This window comes from Sinocyclocheilus grahami, unplaced genomic scaffold, assembly GCF_001515645.1.
Source record: "Sinocyclocheilus grahami isolate Dianchi unplaced genomic scaffold, SAMN03320097.WGS_v1.1 scaffold46.1, whole genome shotgun sequence".
NCBI classification, from domain to species: Eukaryota; Metazoa; Chordata; class Actinopteri; order Cypriniformes; family Cyprinidae; genus Sinocyclocheilus; species Sinocyclocheilus grahami.
The window spans coordinates 1686354-1704541 of NW_015505225.1; the positions used below are offsets into that span (position 1 = coordinate 1686354).

At 37.1% G+C, this 18188-nt stretch overlaps 2 protein-coding genes across 2 annotated transcripts in view; both read left to right on the plus strand.

Moving 5' to 3' along the window:
- The first annotated feature begins 232 nt into the window (after positions 1 to 232).
- txndc17 (thioredoxin domain containing 17) lies at positions 233 to 2112 on the plus strand. The gene is made up of 4 exons (XM_016268504.1): positions 233 to 502; positions 584 to 665; positions 1537 to 1612; positions 1703 to 2112. Exons 1-4 carry the CDS (start codon positions 358 to 360, stop codon positions 1769 to 1771), a joined length of 372 nt encoding a protein of 123 aa, XP_016123990.1. The 5' UTR covers positions 233 to 357; the 3' UTR covers positions 1772 to 2112.
- Positions 2113 to 2667: 555 nt separating this feature from the next.
- nxn (nucleoredoxin) overlaps positions 2668 to 18188 on the plus strand; it is a 75098-nt gene continuing 59577 nt past the window's right edge. Inside the window, exon 1 of the mRNA XM_016268554.1 lies at positions 2668 to 3177. Within this exon, the coding sequence (XP_016124040.1) occupies positions 2869 to 3177 (309 nt within the window). The 5' untranslated portion in view covers positions 2668 to 2868. The remainder of the gene's footprint in view (positions 3178 to 18188) is intronic.

Genomic DNA, 18188 nt, shown 5'->3' on the forward strand with positions numbered 1-18188 from the left:
TATATTCTCTCTCTCTATCTATCTATATTATTGTTTATGCATATATTAAATATATAATAAAATATGAATAAACAATATGTAATAATCTAGAAATAATATTTCAATTATAATATATGTGTTCAAAATGCTCAGTTGTGGTGCAACTATTATATCCAGACTTTTATTTTAAAATAGTCCACTCTTATTTTGGAAAAAGTACAAGCGCATTTACAGTCTATGATTTCTTCACACTTCACTCACTGCTGTTAGCGTACAGTCAGCTGACTTCATACAAAGATCAGTCTGCTTTCTGTAGCTCGAGTTGGACTTGGTCACTGAACAACTGGTTCCCAGTAAACACTAAATAGTAAATAAATCATGACTAAATACGAGGACGTTGCTGTTCACGGCTACGAGGAATTTTGTAAAGCTGTGTCTGAAAGAAAAGGAAAAGACATATTCGCTTACTTCTCTGGAGATAAAGACGACCAGGGCAAGAGCTGGTGTCCAGACTGTGTGAAAGGTATATTAACATTATACAGTAGCTGTGCTGTTTCAAAAATTCAAAACTAGAAGAGTTTTTCCTTTTTTTCCCCTCATGCAGCACAGCCAGTGGTCAGAGGAGAGCTGTCTCATCTGCCGGAGGGATCTGTCTTCATTTACTGCCAAGTAGGAGATAGACCTTAGTAAGTTTACAAGACATTCTTCCAATTACATTGGCAAACAGAGAGAATTAATGTATGTTGCAGCATATAGTATACAAGATAGTGCTTAGATTAAAGTTATAGTTCACTCAAAATTAAAATGAGCTGAAAATGTACTCACTGTCATGCCATCCAAGATGTAGATGAGTTTGTTTCTTCATCAGAACAGATTTGGACAAATTTAGCATGATGTCAGTAGCTCACCGGTGGATCCTTTTGCAGTGAATGGGTGCCGTCAGAATGAGAGTCCAAACAGCTGATAAAAACCTCTACAAGTAATCGACACGACTCCAGTCTGTCAGTTAAAATCTTGTGAAGCGAAACCTGCTTGTTTATTAAGAAACTAATTCATCGTTAAGATGTTTTTAAGTTCACATTGCTTCTTACTAAAATATGAGTCCTCTATCCATAATATTGCTTCCTCCTGTGAAAAAGTCGTTCCCTTGAATCAGGAGAGAAATATGCACAGATCAAGCAGTGAAAACAGTTATAAACAAATATGTCGGTGGATTTTTATGTGAGAGAACAAGAAGCATTGCCTTTTTCACTGCATGATGGAGGAAGTGTTATTATAGATTGTCGCAGCTTTTTGCTTCACAAGATGTAAGTTGATGGACTGGAGTGGTGTGGATTACTTGTGGATTATTGTGATGTTTTCATCAGCTGTTTGGACTCTCATTCTGACGGCACCCATTCACTGCAGAAGATCCATTGGTGAGCAAGTGATGTAATGCTAAATTTCTCTAAATCTGCTCTGATGATCAAACAAACTCATCCGGATTAGTTTTAATTTTTTAATTTTTGACTTGTTTGGTTTGGCTAAGAGTTAATATCTAATTGTTGTTCTTGCCAGCTGGAAGGACCCAAATAATGACTTTAAGAAGAATCTGAAGCTGAATGGAGTACCCACACTACTGCGCTATGGCACGGTAAAGATCTGTAAAAGTTCTTTGATAAGTGAATTTAACACTTTAAATTTGTATGCGTCTTGCAAATGTACTATGTTTGTCTGTTTTAAGCCCCAGAAGCTGGTTGAAGAGGAGTGTTTTAAAGCAGACCTGGTTCGAATGTTGTTCACAGAGGATTAATGTCCTGCGATGTACTGCTTGAAGACAACCACATTTTAAACATTCTCTTTGAAGGATTGACACAGTTTTTCTACTTTTGTCATTTTTAATCTATGCTTCTGCCCTGCAATGTTCAGCTAAACAAATTGTGGCCTGGAATTATGTTGTGGTGATTTGTACAAGTCTGGAAAGCATTTGTGCAAATAAAACTGTGTATACTGGAAGATTTCATTTGTAACATCATCAGACATTTCAAGCTTATTTTTTTAAATGATATTCAAAAAAGGGACTTTACTACACTTTCAAGTCAACCTTGATAAAGGGATAGTTCACCCAAAAATTGTAATTCTATCATCAATTACTCACCCTCAAGTTGTTCCAAACCTGTATGAATTTCTTTCGGCTGTTGGATGCAAAATAAGATATTTTGAAGAATGTTTGTAACCAAACAGTTGACGGTAGCCATTGACTTCCATAGTAGGATTATCAAGCAATACAGTTATAGGTGTTTATCATACAGAATCTGGTTGCAATTTTCCTGTGCACCATTAATTTTTTTATTAAAGTAGTGCAGTTTTTACCGTACCGTTGTTTTTCTTTTGCTTTTAGTGGTAATTGAAATGAACGGGATGCATGAGGTAATCACTGTAACTCAGACACCACTTTCTCCTTAAATGAAAGGAGTGAATACTTACCCAAAAACATGACATGTACTGATACTGTTACTCTGAGAATCCGTCTATACATTCATCTATACAAAAAAGAAAAAAAGTATAATTTTATGCAGAGATAGAGACGTGGTTCGACTGTGAATCGCTTGACATCCCTGTGGACCGAGTACGCCGAGGTGCAATTGCACCATCTCGCCACTAGATGTCGCGACAGTCTCGCAGCGGGAGTCGGCCGGCGCTGTTGCTGAGGGCCGCTCTAAAACAGGAGCGCATTCCTCAACACCGCGCACAGTGGAGGCACACGACGGCTGCTGTCTCTCGAACCGCGGGACTGCCAAACTGGGCACCAGGGCCTGCGGATATCCATCGAGCACTTTGGGTTTACCTTAAAACCGCTCCAATAAGCCAAGAAAACCAAGCGCAGTCCGCTTCGAGGGCTCAGCAGCGATGTCGGAGTTTCTGGTGAATCTGCTCGGAGAGCGGCTCGTCAACGGAGAGAAAGCCGAGGTGGATGTTCACTCGCTGGGCAGCAAACTGTCTCTGCTCGGGCTCTACTTCGGCTGCAGTTTAAACGGCCCATGCAAGCAGTTCAACGCGAGTCTGTGCGAGTTTTACAGCAAGTTTAAAAAATCGTCGGAGCACAAGGACAAATTGGAAATCGTCTTCATCTCTTCTGATCAGGACCAGAAACAGTGGCAGGACTTCTTACAGGAGATGCAATGGCCGGCGTTGCCTTTTAAAGACAGACACAAAAAGGTAAGATGAGCCAGTAGATTTAATAGATGACATAAGACTACACATTTTTTTTTTTTAAACAACAAATAGACTGAAAGTGTGTGCGTGTGTGCAGGTGTAAAATATTTAAAAAAAGTCTGATCTTCTGTTTTAAACCCTTTGACCTCTTATTTTCAGATGATAAATGACCAGTTTCATCACTTTATTCTTCTCAGTGGTTGGGAACTAATTAAACTAGCTTTTTTTTAGTAGTATAAAACTGTAGTCTTGCTTTCAAAACTGGATTTTTTTTTTTTTTACCTAATGCACTTTTATCCATCACTCCTATTAATCTAGATATACATCTTTTTTGGAAAACTTGGAAAAAGGGAAAATTCTTTTTTTTTTTTTTTGCCCATACTGCAGCTATTCTTACTAGTTGACATTTTAACTCTTTAAAATGTAAACTCAAGCATGTAGGTGTCCTGGTTAATGAGCGATTTTAAGTAAAAAAAAAACACAACTTTTTTTTAATGCTATGTACCATTCTCCCCTCTGAAAAACTATTTGCTGTTGATGTAACCAGGACTGGAAAATATTAGCTACTAATATCATGATACAGTGTTTTACAAGACATGGCATTACTTTATGTCCCTGAATATTTAAAAAGTGCCACAATATAGTGGTTCACCAGAATTGAAAATTCTGAAATTATTTGTGACGGCTCGTGAATTTTGACAGATTTCGGTGTACATTTTGCTCTGTTCCTCTCTATTATATGTGACCCTGGACCACAAAACCAGTCATAAAGGTCAATTTTCAGAAATTGAGATTTATACATCATCTGAAAGTTGAATAAATAAGCTTTCCATTGATGTATGGGTTGTTAGGATAGGACAATATTTGACAGAAAATCTGGAATCTGAGGGTGCAAAAAAATCTAAATATTGAGAAAAACACCTTTAAAGTTGTGAATGAAGTTGTGCAAATGAAGATCTTAGCAATGCATATGACTAATCAAAAATTAAGTTTTAATATATTTACAGTAGGAAATGTACAAAATATCTTCATGGAACATGATATTTACTTGATGTCCTAATGATTTTTGGCATAAAAGAAAAATCAATAATTTTGACCAATACAATGCATTTTTGGCTATTGCTACAAATATACCCCAGCGACTTAAGACTGGTTTTGTGCTCCAGGGTCACATATGGCTTTTTTTCAAGAAAGACTTGAAATATAGTGCAAAAGGCATTTGGAATACATTTATGGTGCTTTTATTTATTTTTTGTTGTCATTTACTTTGATTTTATGGAAAAAAGCAGCTTAAACATTCTTGTAAATATCTCTTTTTTTTTTGTTCTGCAGAGGAAAAGAAAGGTAACATCAAGAAATGATTAAGTAATTAATTAGTAATTAAGTGAATATGGTTACCCAAAATGGCTTCAGTTTTCACCTCTGACTGGACCCAGTGTTCGCAACCATCATCGGTGCACTTAATGTCTGGAGCCGGTGAGCCATATCATATTTATTTAGTGTTTTTTTCCAGTATGTTTTCTTGTGAAAGGGTCAGAGGAGTCGTGTTTGGTGGTGGGCGTCTGCAGGGTATCGAGGGAAGTCTGTGCTGGCACTGCCTTACAAGGACACTCACGTCAGGCGGAGGGGGGAAAGCTGCTCGTAAATCAATTACGGGTTTGGCCCAGTTACTGCCAAAGCCCAGATCTGTAAACGGAGAGCCGGCGGTCTCGCATCCGAGAGAAAGAGGAGGCGGCCTTCTGGAGCTCGGCTGTGCCACCGTCTCTGCAGATTCAGAGACAGCTGCTCTGAGCTTTTGAGATTGCTAAGGGCTGCTGTCATCAGGGTGTCAGTGATCTGATGAAAAGCCCTGCGCTCCCCGTTCATCACATATCCTAGAGCTGCACCCCTCCGCGAGGCTTTGATTTCAGGGCTGGCGGCTAGAGAAAAAGGGCCTTATCTGCAGGTGATAATACCGGCTTCGCTATCAGTGAACGGTACATTTGGCTCAGTGTGACGAACACAGATTGTCTCTCTGCTGAGTGACGCTGTGCGCTGATAATGCTGCTCGGTGGGAAACGCTGAGCTCGGGTTAATTGAGATGGACCTGTGAATGACACCCCAAATTCATTTCAGATTACAAAGATTGTGCTTTTTTTATTACATGATGAAAATTGTAACCAATAGGTGTGATCATATAAGGTCCTTGGTTTTTTAAAAACTGGTCATATTTTACACTTATAAAATGCAGGGGGGGTTTTTTAATCGCAAAGTATAATCCTAGTCAAGTTTCTTTTTAAAGTTTTTTTGTGAAACATTCACATTTTACCTGCCCGTTTTACTTTTGAGAAGCCAAACATTAATAATATGGCCAGTAATTATTTAATTTTTTTTTATGGCTGGTTTTAAAATTCCTAAAATTCCACTAAAAACAAAAATTAGTCAATTAAGTGAATTTTAGTATCACAACATTAGTTTTGGAAATTCAGTATGAGAAATAGATGTTTTAATCTAAAGATTATATTTAATAGGGTTTTCTTTAAGTTTAGATTTTTTTTTTAATTTAAGAGATTTTCATGCGCATCTCATCAATAAAGTAAACGCTTCTGGTGATTAGTAGTAAATCTCCAGCATTCAATTTTTTGCCCAGCCCTATATGGTACCAATAATTCATGCTTATTAACATAAGACCACCCACAAGCACATATCAACATTTGATCAAGAAAGAAAGTCATGCAGAAATGGTATGAGGTTAAGTAAACTTATTAATACTTTATTTTATTTTACAAAATTTTCTTTTAAAACATGTAAATGTCTGTGTTATGATTAACACTCTGGTTAACCTCTTTAAACATGATGTTCACACTGTCATTCGAGACAAAAATTAAAATTTGGCAGCTGCTGACTTCCATAGTATGTCAATGGCTACCGTCAACTGTTTGGTTCCCAACATTCTTCAAAATATCCTCTTTTGTGCTCAACAGAAGAAAGAAACTCATACAGGTCTGGAACGACTTGATGGTGAGTATATTTCCTGTAAATTTCATTTTTGAGTGACATGTATATGTGGGTGGTCTTACGTTAATGAGCGCATGGTCAACATGTCATAATCATGAATATTTTTGAATAATGTGTTTTCTGCAGCTTAATTTTTAAAGGGGTCATATGATGCGATTTAAAATTTTCCTTTCTCTTTGGAGTGTTACAAGCTCTTGGTGCAAAAAGAAGATCTAGAAAGTTGCAAAGACTAAAGTCTCAAATCCAAAGAGATATTCTTTATAAAAGTTAAGAGTCAACCACGCCTACCTAAAACTGCTCGTTCTAACACGCCCCAATATACCTACGTCACTATATGGGAAGATTTGCATAACGCCGCCCAAATGTTCACGCAAAGAAAGAAGGTGTAACTTTTATTCTCGCTGTAGTATTGTTGTAGTGTAGTGTAGTGTAGTGAAGGCGCTGTGTGATTCGTTGTGAAAGCTAAACTACTTTGTTTGGCCTTCCAAAAGAGGACGATATCTGCTTCGTCGTGCCTGGAGCTGATCCGTTCTGTTCGCTGAGGAAATACAACAACTTTGCACTGTGGATCGCCGGATCGACTTTCACCGTGGACTCCGCTTCGTCCACGGTGGTTGCCGCAAGCCTCCTTTGTCGAATCCGCCAGCCGCGCCGTTCTCAAGCCCGCGCCTCTGCTCACTCCAACCCTCCGGCCGTTCCTCACTGTAGGCCACCGCCGCTCACTCTAGGCCGCCGTGTCTGATGCTGTGTTTCGTTGTGAAAGCGAAACTACTTTGTTTGGCTTTCCAAAAATGGACACGACTAGAAATAAGTGGTTAAGTTGTATTTACAACACTTCAGACAGAAACATGCTCACTGTCAATGGTATTCAAACTGGGGTCCGAAAAAAGTTAAAAGTAATGTACTGTATTTTAAAATATTCGATTTATATTGCTTTCTGAAGCCAGTTTGGAAATCATGAGATCAACTGTGATTTATTTTATTCAATTGGCCAATTTACTCAATTCATTTTATTCAACAGACAAGTTTTTAAGAGTAAGAAAGAAATAAAATATAATAAAATATATTTTTGTAAATTATTAAACTGAAAATATTTATTTATCTTCAGAGTTATCTAACTGTACTGTAGTAGGTTGAAACACGCGCACACACACACACACACTGTCTGCTAAATATAGAATAAAAAGAAATGGGCCTAGTTCACCCAAAAATGAAAATTCTATCATTATACTCAGTTTTATGGAAAATACTATGGAAGTCAATGGGGACTATCAACTTGACTTTTGTGCAGTGAGAACATAGGCCACACTGTATATTTAATTTAAAAATGCAGTTAAAACTAATTTTGTGAAATATTATTACAATTTAATGGAACTGTTTTGTATTTGAATATATTTTAAAATATAATTTACTCCTGTGATGCAAAGCTGAATTTTCAGCATCATTACTCCAGTCTTCAGTGTCACATGATCTTTCAGAAATCATTCTAATATGTTGATTTGTTGCTTAAAAAACATTTCTTATTAATATCAGTGTTGAAAAAGTTGTGCTGCTTAATATTTTGATGGCATGTTTTTGTGCAAAACCTTGATTCTTTAAATAGAAATTTCAAAAGAACAGCATTTATTTGAAGTAGAAATCTTTCTTTGCTGTCACTTTTGATTTGGCATTATTTGGCATCGTGGCATTGGCCTTACCAAGAAAATCTGAAAAAATACCATTTATGCTAATAATGCTTAATATGGCACCTCTTGTAGCAATGCAGAGAAAACGGCTTCATTCTTTGTGTATTTGCACAGAATGAGCAGCTTTTGAGAAAAATCTGAGGAAAATACATTTATTATTTATGAGTTAACTTCGAAGCTGCAGTACAATAGAGCCGTGGAGTCATACTGTGCTCATATTGCCAAAAAAACACCATGGGTAAGTTTAATTTGGTAGACACTGCATGTTCTTTAACACTTCTCCTCAGCTCATCTTTCATTTTGTCATGTAATAACTGGCTGGAAACTTTTGCAGCGATTGCTTCTTATTCCCTTCCATTTTTGTGAGTGATGCTTGTGCCGACTTTCACTTCTCTGTTCCTCAGAAGTGTGCATGCTGTCATTGGAGAGGATTGTTGAAAGGATGCACAAATGAGACTTTCATGTGGACGAAATAAGTATCAGATGCAACAGAACCAGAGACATTGACTGTACCCATCCCAGCATGTTTGAGGACAGCTTAAAATGATGTTGGATTTCTTAATGCTGTACAGGGCCGTTTTGATCTCTGTGTTCCCACAGATGTGATCTTATCAATGCTGCCATTGAGTCAGTGATTCAGTGATGGTGTGTGGTGGCTGGTTGCCCGATGGTTTAGTGTTGAAGCACAGCACAAACATGTCGACTGTCTCTCCTTGCAGTCTGGCACCTTCACAAACTGGCGCCGACCCTGCTGTGAATCTGCTGTTGACTTGAGTGTGCGTGGAGAGTAATGAACAGGTTTTTTTTTTTGTCTTGTATTACCACAAAGTGAGAAATCCTGCCACAGTGTTGCTGTGGTATCAGTCTCAACTTGTCACTAACATTTACTAGAATGACCTTCTTGCTTTCAGTTTGCTATTTGTAGGATCTTTCTTTGGTGAAACACAAAAGAAGATATTTTTGAAAACGCTAAGGCTTATATTTTCCAAAACAAAAGTAAATGCGTCTCTGTGCAACCCAGTCAATTTTGAGACATGAAGAGCTTTCATGTGTTGTTTTAATATATAAAAAATATTGTCTGTTCCCAGCCATCATTCTGCTGGAGGAAATGGAAGTTGAGGCAAAAGAGAGTGACTATCTTAGAACTCCAAAACCACTGACGTCTTAATTAAGGGTCTTGACGCCTGGGAAGAAGATCTTCATTTTTTAAAAAAAATGAGCCGATATGGGCCGATACCGATATGGTGGCCGATATATCGTGCATCCCTAATTTTTTTAATTAAATTTCACATATTGCCTATATGGAGTTATGTTAAATAAAGCCTACTTCAATTGAAAAATTAAAAACAGCTGAAAATTTCTGCATTCATCAGCTAATAAGCATACTGATGGTAAAGTTAATTTTCCAATCTGATCATGTAATAGTGTGACTGTATCTAAAGGAATCAGACTAAGTTGTCTGCCATGCCTCTTTAGCATAATATCCAAATGTTCCTTACAGGCATGTGCTGTTGAACTTCGGGCCAATAAACCGAAGATATTGAGTGCTAGCTTCTGAAGGCTATACGTCTCTTTGTGTGGTTTTTATTTGCCAGAGGTTATTGCTAGTCCTGCACGCTTCTCCTGTTTCAGCTTTAACGGTTGGAGGGGCTTTATATGCATGCAGACCCAAAGCTGTTGATTGACTAAAGGTGCAGGTGTGGCTAATAACAGGACCGGGGTGCTGCCCTTCAGAATGTACATTAGTTATAACAGATGTGAAGCGTGGTGGAAACGGGACATTGTGCCGCTGACCCTGAAATAAGCTCCATTTTATAATGTCTCAAAAAGTGTCCGAGTGCAAAACTTTCCAATAAACATTAAAGGACGTTTCCACAGTCTGTCATTGCTTTTCTTTTCTTTTTATTAGTATATCTTCTGCAAATGTGTTTTTAACATTTGTGCCGAAAGTGCTTGTGGCCTCTGGAACCTGGAACTATTTCCTGCTGGCTGCTTTTGTTGTCAAATAAAATTCCATCTGCTTTTTATTGACCTTATTATACGTCTGGTGTTTGGACAAAGGATGTCATACAATCCTTGCGGCTTGTGTGCCCAGTACGCACTCAAAAATCCACTGTCCTGAGCTTTCTTTGGGAAAATCCTCTTTATTTTTAAAGCGAAAGAAAACAATGCAAATCCTCTTGTGTAATGCATCTCGTTTCTTTGGGTCTGATGTTATCAAATTGCACATGAATGCAGGGCTATCGTTAGTGTGTGTTGGCACAGCCGAGCAAGTAGGACAAGCCTCCATAATTGAGTTTTCTTGCAGTGTGGTTTGGACTCTCAGCAGACTGAACTGCTGTTCCGACAACTGTGAGGCTTCAGTACTTCACAATTGGTGTATTGTGATTGAATTGTGGGAAACAACGGAGAATTTCCAGAATGCAGGGCAGTAAGTGTGTGCTAAAATGTGTGTGCTCGGTGTGCTTAAGAACCGAGAGAGTTTTAGTAGAAGGTTATTTAGGGTTATTCTGGGTAGGCCAAAGTGGCATTCACAGTGAATGACAGGAAGTTGGTGATTTTCAATGACAGTTGCCGATTTCCACCGACATTAGCTGTGAGTTTTCAAAAAGTTGAGAAAAGTTTGACTTTATGGAAATGAGTGTCAATGAAATATCTTATTTTTCAAGGCATTAAAGGAATGGTTTAAACTTTACCCAAAAATGAACATTTGCTAAACATTTACTCACCATCAGGCCATCCAAGATGTAGATGAGTTTGTTTCTTCGTCAGAACAGATTTGGAGAAATGTAGCATTACATTACTTACTCGCTGATAAAAAAAAAAAAAGCTGATAAAAAACATCACAATAATCCACAAGTAATCCACATGACTCCAGTCCATCAAGAGCTGTGTGTTTGTAAGAAACAAATCCATCAAGATGTTTTAACTTTGAAATTTTGTCCATAACACTTCCTCCAGTAAAAAAAAAAGTCATGTTTGTTTAGAACCATTTTGACTGTTTTCAACTGTAATCAGTTCCTGATCTGTGCATATTTCTCTCCTGATTCAGAAGATATGTCTTTTTCACTGAAGGAAGTGTTCTTATGGATTATAGATTCGTATTCTAGCTGGAAGCAAAGTAAAAAATGTCTTCATGATGAATTTGTTCATAAGTGCTTGTAAGAAACAAATCCATCAAGATGTTTTAACTTTGAAATTTTGTCCATAACACTTCCTCCAGTAAAAAAAAAAAGTCATGTTTGTTTAGAACCATTTTGACTGTTTTCAACTGTAATCAGTTCCTGATCTGTGCATATTTCTCTCCTGATTCAGAAGATATGTCTTTTTCACTGAAGGAAGTGTTCTTATGGATTATAGATTCGTATTCTAGCTGGAAGCAAAGTTAAAAATGTCTTCATGATGAATTTGTTCATAAGTGCATAGCTTTTCATCTCACAAGACATTAATTAATGGACTGGACTCACATGGATTATCTGTTTGATTGTTTTGATATGTTTATCATTCTGTTCATTCTGACGGCACCCATTCACTGCAGAGGGTCCATTGGTGAGCAAGTGATGTAATGCTAAATTTCTCTGTTCTGATGAAGAAACAAATTTCTTTATATAGAATACATTTCAGTATATTTACATTTTTGGATGAACTATTCCTTTTTTAACCCCATTTGTAATTAGAATTTTAAAAGCTATGGTGAATAAAATTACTGTGGGTGTAAACCGCGCTTGAGAACTTTCACTACAAAATGTGTTTCACAAGCTTGTTGCTTTGAGACCTGAAATAATGGGCTGCACAGGAGATGAATGGTCTCCTTCCAGCTGTTGTTCTACTGAGGAGTCGCTTGATTGAGGATCATGAAGTGACACAGAAATAATTGTTCAAAAACAGCTGGGATGAACATTAAAGAAACTTGTTTGGAGTGTTTTTCTACACAATAAATAATTTCAAGTCTAAAACCACTAGATTCACATGCCGCTGATATTCAGATAAGTAGCTGATCATGAGTTTTTCACTCATGATTCACTCAAAAAAACTTTTTTTTTTATATATATATAACATTTTATCTGAATACAATATAGCATCATTGTCTGGCATTATCATGCAATCATTTATTCAGCATTTGTGGTATGGGTATTCTGGAAAATGGATTCATCTGGTATTTCAGAAATAATTTTGCGTGAATTGTGTAATAGGTTTCTGTAGTAAATGAAGTGGAAGAATCGCAGGCTTTTTCCATGAGAGCTGTGGCAACAGTCGGCGGTCACCTCCCGCTGAGAGCGAACAGTGGGGAGTCTGTGTGACTTTGTGGATGGCCGTAATCGCTGTTTTGATTAATCATTTTCTCTGCAGCCTTTGAAACTGAGGGGGAATTGATCCCGAGGCCGGATGAAATGAAAGGGTTTCTCAGCTTAAGACGCTTGTACAAGCACGAGAGGTTGCATCTTTTGAGAGCGTTCTGGATAGATGTGTCCGGGCAATTAGAGACACTTCGTACGTCTGTGAGATTACTGCTGTGGAAAAGCGTGGCGTGTCCCATTTCTGTTTAGCATTTATGGTGCAGGTTAAACATTAAGCCAGATGTCGATGCTTGTGTTTAATGTGTGTAGTTTACAAGCAGATATGCTGAAAGTGGAAGTTATACAGTTTTTCATTGTTAAACTGTGAACTTATTCTGTTGACGTTTTGAAGAATCTGCCTTTCTGGTGAATTATTTATTTAGCTAGTTTATTAAAGGGTTTCTCTCTGCTTTGTAAAGTACATAAAATTTTAGCAACGCTATTTTCTTATTTGCAAAAGATGTTTCTCAATTTATTTTAGAAAGCATGTATATTTATCTGTCTGTCTGTCTGCCTACCTTTCTATACAAAATATTGGTCTTTTCGTTTGCCTATCTGTCTGTATAATCTGTATCTATTCATCTATCTATCTAGATCTGTCTAATCTGTATTTATCTAAATCTCTGTCTGTATAGTCTTTATCTATCTGTTTTTTTCTCTAATCTGTTTATGTCTGTCTAGATCTGTCTATCTGTCTACCTTTTCTATACAAAATATCGGTCTCCGTCTGTCTGCCTACCCTTTCATACAAAATATCGGTCTCTGTCTGTCTGCCGATACAAAATATCGGCCTTCGTCCGTCTATCTGTCTATACAAAATATCAGCCTCTGTCTGTCTGCCGATACAAAATATTTGTCTCCATCTGTTTGTCTGTCTATACAAAATATCAATCTTCGTCTGTCTATGCAAAATATCGGCCTTTGTGTCTCTGTCTGTTTATACAAAATATCGATCTTCATCCGTCAGTCTGTCTATACAAAATATCCATTTTCGTTCGTCTGTCTGTCTATACAAAATATTGGTCTTCATCTCTCTGTCTGTCTATCTGTCTATACAAAATATTGGTCTTTTTCGGTCTACAAAATATCTGTCTCTTTGTCTTCCTGTCTGTCTGTTTGTATAATATGTATTTTTCTATCTATCTATATCTGTCTGTCTTCCTGCCGTTCTATACAAAATATATTTCCGTATGTCTGTTGATACTAAATATCAGCCTGTCTCCGTCTATCTGCCTAGCCTGTCTATACAATAGTCTGTTTGTCTGCCTGTTTGTTTGTGTGTTTATCTGTCTGTCTGCCTCTCTATACAAAAAATGGGTCTATCTGCCTCCTTGTCTTGAACGTTCTAACCAGATCTTTCTGTCTAGATTTAACTGTCTGTCTCGTTGGTATGCTGCTTGCCTGTCTGTCTATCTGTCTAGATTTGTGTGCATGTCTAGGTTTATCTAGATCAGTTTATTTATATCTGTCACTAAACGCATTAATGTATTTCAAGTTCTACAATTATATTTAGAGACTGCTGTTGTTCTCTTGTAAACGTCAGAATCGTGAGTAAAGCCGGGGCGGCAGCAGGCCTCTCATTAACCCTGCGGCTCCTCCACCCAGCGCAGGTGAGCATGTCATTCACCACTTGTTCATTCCTCCAGCAGCTTTAAAACGCTCCTCAGACCAGGCTGTTTGGCCCTGGATGCTGCTTCTGCCTTTCTGCCTTGGGTGCCTCTCATTCCCTCTGCCATTATGTTTCTGTATGCATCACTAGCTGCTGATGGAGCGAAGGTTCGGCTCTGGATGGGGTGAATGTGCAGCTTGTTTGTTTATAGAAAGAGAGGCCATGTGTAAGGACGGCCTGTTTGACTGCCAAGTGCTGCTTTTCCTCTTCTGCCTCCAATAGGACATGGGAGGGTTTGTTTTGAGGCTGTAACCGTATAATATGAGCAACAGCTGCTAGCGGGATTGAAAACCAGCTAGAAACTGATGTTCATACGGAAGTGATGACTGATGTTCAAAAGGAAAGTGTTATTTCTGAAGGGGCGGTACAGAGATAATTGACGTGTTAGGCTCAAAAATGATCATTCTGCCTTTTACCATATGACTTTATTTAATCTGTGAAATGAAAAAAGAGTGTTTCAGAGAATGTTTTGCTGCTTTTTTACATGCAGAGAAAGCATAGTGACTGTCTCCAGTAAATTTGAGTTTTTCATAATTTTTCTTGGAATTACAGGAATGGTAAAAGCTTTAATTTTTGTATGATGCAACACTTTAAGATAAAGTCTATAAATTCAATGAATAGTAGGGCTGAACGATTTTGGAAAATAATCTAATTGCGATTTTTTTTTAATTTTATTTTTACCAATATTGCAATTTGCGATTTAATATGCAATAATTTTTTTATCTTTATGTTCTGTATTATTCAACAAAGACAACCCACATGAAAAAAAAACTATAGTAATTTATAGTAAATACTGTGTGTTTTTGATCCATACTATAGTAAAGTGTATTATACTGTATCTATTTTAGTATTTACAACACTTTGTTAATGAATGCTACAGCATAATGTAGTATTAACTATAGTGAACTGATAAGCTCTAATAAATACTGTAGTATAGGGCTGCACGATAAATCGAAATGGAATCGAGATTGCGATTCGACAAAAGCTGCGATTGTCGTGCGTATCTTTCAGTGAAGCATGGTTCTGTGATCAGCAGTAAATCTCCATCCAAAGGCCAGAGGGTGCTCTCGCGCTGAAACTCCAAATACGCCTCGCAGAAGAAACACAGAAAATGCCTATCGCTGCAGCTGAATGAACAGAAGATTCAACTGCTTTCATTGATTCAACGTGACTAATAAACACACGACTATGGCAATATACTGTTTATCTGAGTTCTTATTATTATAATTTTCATTAAAATAAAGTATATTTATAATGCAATGCCTTTATCACTGCTTAAATACTATGAAATATGTTGCGTGCCTTATTCTGTGTAAGAAGCCACATCATCTCATAGAAGGATTTATTTCAAACACTCGACTGACGTTATGAAGTGAGTTTGGAGTAAAAATATGTTATTAAATGTGGTATTTTCACATGCTTTCAGATGGAGCAGCATTTACTTCACAGAACCGTAGCTCACTGAGGAGCTATGCAAACAGCTGTCATTATCACGAACGATTTCTTCGATTTCAGAATGGCGCAATAAAAGCATCTGCGATTTTTTTTTTTTTAATTATTTTTTTGTTTTTTGCGTAACTTGTCAGTGAACTACGGCTATGTGTAGTAAATTCTGCTCCATCTGAAAGCACATGATGCTGATTACAGAACCGGCATTACTAACAAAATGCGCATGACAATCGCATTCGATTAATTGTGCAGCCCTACTGTAGTATACTTTAGTTTTTACTGCAGTAAACTGTAGTGTATTGTAGTATAATATACCCTATAGTTGTAGAAAACTTAGTACAGTATTGGGTAAAGTAATTTGTTTATATTACTCTAGCTGTTATATTACCACAGCAACTATAGAATTACCACAACAAATTAATTCAAGTACTTTACTATAGTATGGTTCAAAAACACTATATTTACTATAAATTACTATAGTATTTTTTCATGTGGGAAGCAATAAATCATTGTATAGTAGATAGATTAAACATAAATGTTCTTTTCTGTAGGCCAGGCCTATATGTTACGATGAAATTAGGTGATGCATGAATTGATATGAATGACATTTTTATTTAACAACTTACAATCACTTACAATTGACTGATTTGTTGAACTTTTAATCTTGTAAGCATGTAATAATTATGACAACACAAAGCACTGACAAATAAGTCTGGTGTAAACATTAATATGAAAGTCAGTAACAAATCACACAAACTAAAGTAGATTGCAGAAATATAAAAACAAATCTGTTGCTTTACCACACTACTTTAGGTCATTCAAAGTCACTGTAATAAACATATGTAAACATGTGGACTGCACTGAACAAGTCTGTTAACTTTAGACCAGTGGTTCTCAAACTTTTTTGGTCCTACAGGAAAAAAAAAAAACCTGCATCACTTGAAACATTGAAAAATAGCATGGAGAGACTAACTGTTATTGTTATTATTCTCTCTCTGTTTTTTTTTTTTGTTTTTTGTGGGTTTCATGCTGTCTGCTAAGGCATAGGACACACACAGGCTTTCCTCCTCACCAATGACATTAAACACCGTGTCTACACCAGACACGAGCGGCAAAATACAGTAGAACCATTATAATCAGTGATGCTGTGTACACTAGATGCGGCGCGATGTGACACGACAAAACCCGACATTAAACTGATGCCTTGTTATATTTATGACACACTGACACAAAGTTAAAATGATTTGCAACGGTCGCTTTGTCACGTCCAGTGTAGAGCTGTTGTGGCGCGACGCAACAACTGTAGCTTCCGGGATAGACACGGTGAGTGAAGCCGAGAGCAAGATATGCCTCGTCATATTTTCACACTTGAAACATTGAAAAATAGCATGGAGAGAATAACTGTTATTGTTATTATTCTCTCTCTGTTTTTTTTTTTGTTTTTTGTGGGTTTCATGCTGTCTGCTAAGGCATAGGACACACACAGGCTTTCCTCCTCACCAATGACATTAAACACCGTGTCTACACCAGACACGAGCGGCAAAATACAGTAGAACCATTATAATCAGTGATGCTGTGTACACTAGATGCGGCGCGACGTGACACGACAAAACCCGACATTAAACTGATGCCTTGTTATATTTATGACACACTGACACAAAGTTAAAATGATTTGCAACGGTCGCTTTGTCACGTCCAGTGTAGAGCTGTTGCGGCGCGACGCAACAACTGTAGCTTCCGGTATAGACATGGTGAGTGAAGCTGAGAGCAAGATATGCCTCGTCATATTTTCAGCATTTAGCTTTTAAATGGCCAGCACCTGCCTGGGTCTGTGCGACTTTATCTATGGCTTTTCTCTTCGCTTTCATAAACCGATCCATCTCCCATTCTAAGTTACGTCCTTTGGCTGTTTACTGTTTTATTTCTTTTCTTTTTCTGCTGATGGCCCGCGCTCAACTTGAAGCAGCGCTGCTTAAACCGATGGGTGTGTGTCATCAAAGTACTGCGAGAGCTATAAGAGAGCGCGGACGTCTCCTTATGCTTTCTCTCGCTGTACTTTGATGTCATACACCGATCGATCTTCAAGTCGAACACACCTCTTTACTCTCACGTGTCACGTGACCGAGTGTAATCGCAGCTTCTGCAATTGAAAAATCTCGTTTTTTTCATATCGCGATATTATCGCAAATGCAATTAATCGTTCAGCCCTAGGACAACATTAGAATTAGTTTGATATAATTATAGTTTAAGCAATTTTACAGACCTACAACCTCTGTTGTAGCATCTATGCCTATATAGTATGATTAAGATTTGCTGCTAACGGTGTTGTTATTGTTAACTAAACCCAGTAAAAATTTAGTTAAATGAAATAAAGCTGGAAAAAAATTCAGTGAAAAGTAGAAATATTGTTTTAGTAGGCAACTAACTGAAATAAAATCAGCACTAAAATGACAAAATAAAAATATTAAATGAATATAAAATAACAATACAAATGCAATTAATCGTTCAGCCCTAGGACAACATTAGAATTAGTTTGATATAATTATAGTTTAAGCAATTTTACAGACCTACAACCTCTGTTGTAGCATCTATGCCTATATAGTATGATTAAGATTTGCTGCTAACGGTGTTGTTATTGTTAACTAAACCCAGTAAAAATTTAGTTAATTGAAATAAAGCTGGGAAAAAATTCAGTGAAAAGTAGAAATATTGTTTTAGTAGGCAACTAACTGAAATAAAATCAGCACTAAAATGACAAAATAAAAATATTAAATTAATATAAAATAACAATATATTAAAGGGGTTATATGATGCTTTTTTAAAGATCATTATTTTGTGTATTTGGTGTAACAGAATATGTTGACATGCTTTAATGTT

Excerpts from the sequence above, each read along its gene's own strand:
- txndc17 (XM_016268504.1), top strand. The coding sequence starts at position 358 with ATGACTAAATACGAGGACGTTGCTGTTCACGGCTACGAGGAATTTTGT. Across the intron at positions 503-583 it reads GTGTCCAGACTGTGTGAAAG|CACAGCCAGTGGTCAGAGGA; the intron begins GTATATTAACAT and ends CCCCTCATGCAG. Across the intron at positions 1,613-1,702 it reads CACTACTGCGCTATGGCACG|CCCCAGAAGCTGGTTGAAGA; the intron begins GTAAAGATCTGT and ends GTCTGTTTTAAG.